This window comes from Callithrix jacchus, chromosome 2 (genome assembly GCF_049354715.1).
Source record: "Callithrix jacchus isolate 240 chromosome 2, calJac240_pri, whole genome shotgun sequence".
Classification (NCBI taxonomy): domain Eukaryota; kingdom Metazoa; phylum Chordata; class Mammalia; order Primates; family Cebidae; genus Callithrix; species Callithrix jacchus.
In genome coordinates this window covers 70,021,109-70,027,686 of record NC_133503.1, presented here as the reverse complement: position 1 = coordinate 70,027,686, position 6,578 = coordinate 70,021,109, and the positions used below count along the sequence as shown (strand labels likewise).

General features: G+C 44.2%; 1 protein-coding gene across 1 annotated transcript; it reads right to left on the bottom strand.

Annotated features, from left to right (window-relative positions):
• Window positions 1-635: 635 nt before the first annotated feature.
• On the bottom strand, window positions 636-4,752 carry LOC100392137 (olfactory receptor 1f45-like). The gene is made up of 2 exons (XM_002744529.6): window positions 4,615-4,752; window positions 636-1,575 (listed from the first exon to the last, which is right to left on the bottom strand). Exon 2 carries the CDS (start codon window positions 1,557-1,559, stop codon window positions 636-638), a length of 924 nt encoding a protein of 307 aa, XP_002744575.2. The 5' UTR covers window positions 1,560-1,575; window positions 4,615-4,752.
• Window positions 4,753-6,578: the final 1,826 nt, after the last annotated feature.

The window sequence follows — 6,578 nt, the reverse complement described above, 5'->3', positions numbered from 1 at the left end:
TGGGTTCAGGCAATTCTCCTGCCTCAGCCTCCCTAGTAGCTGGGATTACAGGCACGCGCCACCATGCCCAGCTAATTTTTTGTATTTTTTTAGTAGAGACGGGGTTTCACCATGTTGACCAGGATGGTCTCGATCTCTTGACCTCGTGATCCACCTGCCTCGGCCTCCCAAAGTGCTGGGATTACAGGCTTGAGCCACCGCGCCCGGCCCTGGGCAGGGTAATCTTTCCAAGACTCAGTCCACACGAAGATTGTAGCAGCTCCTCAGGTGAGGCCACGGGGAGCTGTTGACTCTGAGGACAGCCTGCCCTAAAGTCCTCTGGATTCCCGTATCATTGTTTGAAAGGATTGCTAGACCCATCCACAAAATATAGATCAAATATGTTTGATTCTGTTTTTCTTGTCTGTCAAATGAGAGTTTTAGAATCAGTTCTTTCTATAGATAACAAATTAATGGTTTTATCAGTTATAAGCCCTGTCAACTTCCTGTTTTAAATTAGGATCATGGTCATGCATTGCTAATTAAAGGAACCACCATGGATAAGTTTGTACCGACTGCAGCCTCAGCTTCTCTGTTTCTAAAAAGAAGAAATGTATAATTTTCCAGAGTCCCCTCAGCTCTAAAAAGTTTAAGTGTTAGAATCTGAGAATTAGCTTTCTTAGGGCTCCCTTCATGTCACGATTCCTGAGGCTGTAGACAAAGGGATTAACCAGGGGCGTCACCACTGTGAAGATGACAGTGGCCAGAGTGTCCTGTACTGAGTAGGAAGATGAAGGATGCATATAGACCCCCAAGATTGCCCCATAGAACAGGGAGACCACAGTGAGGTGGGATCCACATGTGGACAGGGCCTTCCTTACTCCATGGGCAGATGGCAACTTCCAGATATTAGAGAAGATGTAAGCATATGAAACAAGGATACATGTGAATGGTGCCAGAAATATCATTCCACCCACAGTGAAGACCATCAAATCATTGACAAAGGTATCAGAACAAGACATCTTTAGAATAGGGTAAGGGTCACAGAAGAAGTGGTGCACAGCATTGTTGGAACAAAATGCAAGTTGGGCCATGAGAAGAGTGTGCAGAAGAGCATGCAGGTTGGTGATGACCCACGATGTGGCCACCAGAAGGATGCAGAGTCTGGGCCTCATGCTCGTGGTGTAGTGGAGCGGGCAGCAGATGGCTACATAACGGTCATAGGCCATCACACTCAGCAGGAAGCCATCCATGTTGATGAAAGTGATGAAGAAGTAGATCTGGGTCATACAGCCCATGTAGGAGATAGACTTGCTTCCCAACACGTGGTTCACCAGCATCTTGGGGATGGTGACTGATGAAAAGCAGATGTCAACGCAAGAGAGGTTGGCCAAGAAGAAGTACATGGGTGTATGGAGATGACCGTCGCAGCTGATAGCCAAGATGATGAGCATGTTCCCAATGATGGTGACCAGGTACATCCACAGGAACAGCCCAAAGAGGACCTCTTCCTGCTCTGCCTGCCCAGAGAGTCCCAGGAGAAGGAATTCTGCGACTCTAGTCTGGTTGCCTCCATCCATATCTGCTGGGAAGAAACTGTCATCATGGGGTAAGATCATATGCCAACACTTGAGCAAATTTTATATTTTGAAAGAGTTTACACATCAGTTGAAAATGAACTAAAACTGTATGAGTAATTTTATGGAAAAAGCCTGGTTAATTTTGGTAGTGTTTTAGTACTAATGGCTATTATAGTTTTCTTCTACTGCTATTTACCGAGTGTCATATAAAAATACTTTAATGTACAGTATTTATTTATTTATTTTTTAGACAGAGTCTTGTCTTGCTCTCTCACCCAGGCTGGAGTGCAGTGGCATGATCTCAGCTCACTGCAACCTCTGCCTCCTGGGTTCAAGCGATTCTCCTGCCTCCTGAGTAGCCAAGCGTGCACCCCCACACCTCGCTAATTTTTTGTATTTTTAGTAGAGATGGGGGTCTCACCATGTTGGCCAGCCTGGTCTCGAACTCCTAACCTCAAGATCACCTTGGCCTCCTGAAGTGCTGGGATTACAGGTGTGAGCCACAGTGCCCTGCCTAGTATTGAACTTAGTCTAATAATTGAGGTATTATATTTCATTTTATAGATGAAGAAGCTGAGGATTGGGGTAGTTAGATGATTTATCCAAATTCACAGAGCCCATAAAAGTTAGAGTTCCAAACCAGCTAAAGTAGTTTTTCTTTATGCTGTATATTGATTAGCTATAATTTGCTGATTTTTTTTTGAGACGGAGTCTTGCTCTGTCACCCAGGCTGTAGTGCAGTGGCACGATCTTGGCTCACAGCATCCTCCACCGCCCAGGTTCAAGCTATTCCCCTGCCTCAGCCTCCTGAGTAGCTGGGACTATAGACATATGCCAGTTTTTGTATTTTTAGTAGAAACGGGGTTTCACCACATTGGCCAGGAGGGTCTCGATCTCCTGACCTCGTGATCCACCCACCTAGGCCTCCCAAAGTACTGGGATTACAGGCGTGAGCCACCGTGCCTGGCCCATTTGCTGAAAATTTAACCAAGTGGCAGACTCTATTAAGTGCCATATTATAAACCTGCAACTTTTATCTGTGGCTTTTATATTTCTCCAGAATTTGGAAAATGTGTGGGCTTTGAAAGACTTGCTTGGTGGTTTGTCTTCAGCGTTTTAGCTGCCATGATGAGGTCTTCACTGTAGCTCATACCTGTTGGGTCTGCCTTCTGAGCATGCTCTTCAGGTGGCTGTGTGGCATTCTTCCACTCTATTTCTGTTTTGCTTTGTTTTTTTTTTGTTTTTTTTGATAGGATTTTGCTCTATCTCCCAGGCTGGAATGCAGTGGCACAACAAAGCTCACTGCAGCCTTGACCTCCCAGGCTCAAGCTCTCCTCCCATCTGACCCTCCCAAGTAGCTGGGACCACAGGCACATGCCACTATGCCTGGCCTCACCTTTCTGCTAGTCAGAAGAGCAAAGATCTTATATGGACTGTTTTTGCTATTGGATGAAAGATATTTACTGACTGATAAAAAGCAAGTTCATGTGGTACATCCAAGGATATTCCCAGGACTAAGAAATCATTACAGGCAGGGGTTAGATAAAGCACTGTGAATGCGATGCTGCTGGAAGAATTCTTGGCACTTGAACAGTAAAGGGGAAGAGGTGCATTCCCCGGGAGATCAAAGGACAGAAGGAAAGAGGCAGAAGAGAGCCAGACAGCTGCTGTGTGATATGGCTTGGCTAGCTGGGCAGAGGATATTGTAGGGAATGCTTTTAGCAGACTGGTTATGGGATATACATAATATGGGGTCAGTGAAGTGCTTAACACTGTGAGAATCGCATTAGTGAAATTAAAGGAAAAGTGCTCAGATGTGAAGCCACTTTTCTCCTGGACGAGCTCCTACAACTAGGGAAAGTAGAGTAGTACTGGACTGAAGCCAGTGGATGCTCCAGAGGGAGTGTGGCTGGCCTGGACTGCAGAAGTCAAGGGGCAAGGGAGTGCAGCAAAGCCAACAGGACAGGGCCTTCACCAGCAGATGGAAGCATTCTGCTCTTAAGGGTAGGTAGCTTCCTCTAGTAGAAACATGGGGAAAGAACGAAAGAGGGATGACAGGATACCAAGTGAGACTGTTCCTATTGGCTTTAAATTGCTATTAAGGCCAAAGGCTGAGAACACTACACCCTCTTGTTATGGAGCCTAGAGAGAGAGAACTGCCAACAGTGAGAGGGTCAGTGACTAGAAAAAATATTATCATTTCCTGCCAGAAACTCCAAGCTGAGATTCCTCAGGAGACTAGATACATAGTGATGAGTCATGCACCTAATTCCTCTTACTCTGGTTGGACATTCAGGCATCCCCTGGATTTGATTCAAGGTTGATGCCGCTTCTGTACAGGGTGACTGCCCAACCAGTCCCCTTGACGATAACGTTCGCTTTGTCTGACTTAAATATGTTGACATCTGCTTTCGTGCCTGAATCTCCTTGAGTCTGTTGGCGGGTGGCCGTGTCTGAGGCGTCTGGCATCTCTGTAGCATTAGCATTGAGTGTTTGTGTTCCTGGATCTTAAAACTAAGGCTGCTCAGCCCTTGGACCTCAACCCAAGCCAATAACCCTCTGTGGGCTCTGCATGTGTCCAAGTCACCTGCCATGAGTCACCTTTATTGTGCAGTCACTGACCACAGTGATGAACACAGAGAAGCAAGTAGCAGAAAGGTGGAAACTGGGGGCAGAGTGGGAGGGCGTGGGTGTCTGACAGAGCCTCTCTTTTGTAGTGGGGTGGGTGGCTGTGGGCTGGGAGCCCACCTTTTAGGGGCCCGTGGTGGCTGATCCTAGCACCACTAACCCTCACTCTCCCCTTCCTTTTCCCACTGGCTTCCTCTCTATTTCCACCTTGGAAATGGGCTTGCCTGTTCTGCAGGGCAGGGCACATCCTGAAAGGGGAAAGCCTGGTACATGTCATCTAAGGGACGGCCCCATCTTTGCACTTAGTTGGATGTGGAGGGGTTCACTGGGTCTGCTTTCCTAAATGTCGGTCTATGTGTGTGTCTGTGTGGGTCCGTCTGTTGTTGGGGCTAACTGAGCCCTCACCTCCTTCCCCAGCCTGCCTTACCTGGCTGCTCTCTGTCGCTGTCAGATGCTTTCATGCAATTCCCATCTCTGTAGACTCCACATTTGGCCCTGGATGATGGGAAAGCCACAGCTGGGGCTGAGCATTGAAGAACCTTTTCTCACTGGAGACCATTTAGAGTGAGACACTGTGGCTCTCTTGGGTCGGGCTTGAATGATTGGGCACAAGTAAACAGATCCTCCATCCCTGGAGATAAGGGTTCCCTCCCATGGGACCAGGGCAGCAAGAACTGCTAAGTTTGGGTGCCCCTAGGGCTGATTCCTCAGAGGTCCTCATTAGAGACACACAGACTGTGTTCTTGCTTGTACTCTGGGCACAGAGCTATCTCAGGGTAAGGGGAAACTCAATTTAGTGCACGGACTCGTTGCTTGAGTTTGGACACTCAACTTAATTTTTCTGGATTTGTTTCTCTATCTGAAAAGTAAGGAGAGTCAGGAAAGCAAAGGGCATGATTTCCAAGATAGAAATATTCCATGAATCTATGATTTCATAATGTATTCAATGCTTATTCATTTTTATTAAATATATGTTTATAAAATTGATTCATTCCTGTATAAATATTTATTTTAAGAAGTTTCTGCTTGGGCTGAGATCTGAGAAGGATTTAATAATTTAGTTTCAGGTGCCCTCAGCATTTTTATACATTTCTTATAATTTGATAAAGTAGGTAATTAAAAATATGACAGAAATTTTGTTTAAACAATGAAGAAATTTATACATTAAGGAAATATAAGCATATAAATACATACATTTCTACCCTATAAAGCCAAAATGTATACACTTCTTTTTTTAATTTTTATTTATTTTTTTTTTTTTGTAGGAAGGGAGGAAGGGAGGAAAGGAGGAAGGGAGGGAGGGAGGAAGGAAGGGAGGGAGGGAGGGAGGAAGGGAGGGAGGGAGGGAGGGAGGGAGGGAGAGAAGGGAAGGAAGGAAATCAGGCAATGAGAGAGACATTGCTGACCTAGATCTAGAGGTCTACAAGTTGATTTCTTTTTTCTTTTTTCTTTTTTTTTTTTGAGAGAAGGAAAGAAAAAAGGGGTGAAGGAGAGGAAGAAAGAGGAAGAAAAAGAGGGAGAGAGAACAGAAATGTTGCTTTATTCTAAAAAAAATGGGTATTAATAATGGCCAATCAATATTTCATTTAAACCTATGAGTAGGTATGATGTGGTATTGACAAGAATGTATATTTTGTGTATTTGAAGTGGAGAGCTCTATAAATATTTATTGAGTTTACTTGCTCCAGATCTGAGTCCTTGCTATCCTTATTAATTTTCTGTCTCATTGAGTCTAAGTCTCTATGTATCTGGGTGTTAGGATCGTTAGCTCTTGTTGTTGCAGTGATCCTTTTACCACTATATGTTTGTTGCTTTAAAATCTATTTTATCAGATACGAGAATTGCAACTCCTGCTTTTTATTTATTTATTTATTTATTTTTGCTCTCCTTTGGTTGGTAAATCTTTCTCCATCCCTTTGTTTTGAGTCTTTGTGTATCCTTGCGTGTGAAATGGGTCCGGATGTAGCATACCATTGGGTTTTGGTTGTATCTTTTGATTGGGGGATTTAGTTGATTTAAATTTAGGATTACTGCCATTTGATGTTAACTGGCTGTTTTATCCATTCATTGAGGTAAATTCTTCTTTATGTTGATTCTCTTTACTTTTTGGTATATTTTTAGAAAGGCTAATACTGGTTGTTTCTTTCTATGTGTCATGCTTCTTTCAGAAGCTCTTGTAAAGCAGGCCTGGTGGTAATAAAATCTCTGAGTACTTGCTTGTTCATAAAATATTTTATTTTTCCTTCAGTTGTGAAACTTAGTTTGGCTGGATATGAAATTCTGGGCTGAAAGTTCTGTTCTTTAAGGATGTTGAATATTGGCCCCCACTCTCTTCTGGCTTGTAGAGTTTCTGCTGAGAGATCTGCTGTAAGTCTGATAGGCTTCCCTTTG

Excerpts from the sequence above, each read along its gene's own strand:
- LOC100392137 (XM_002744529.6), bottom strand. The coding sequence starts at position 1,559 with ATGGATGGAGGCAACCAGACTAGAGTCGCAGAATTCCTTCTCCTGGGA.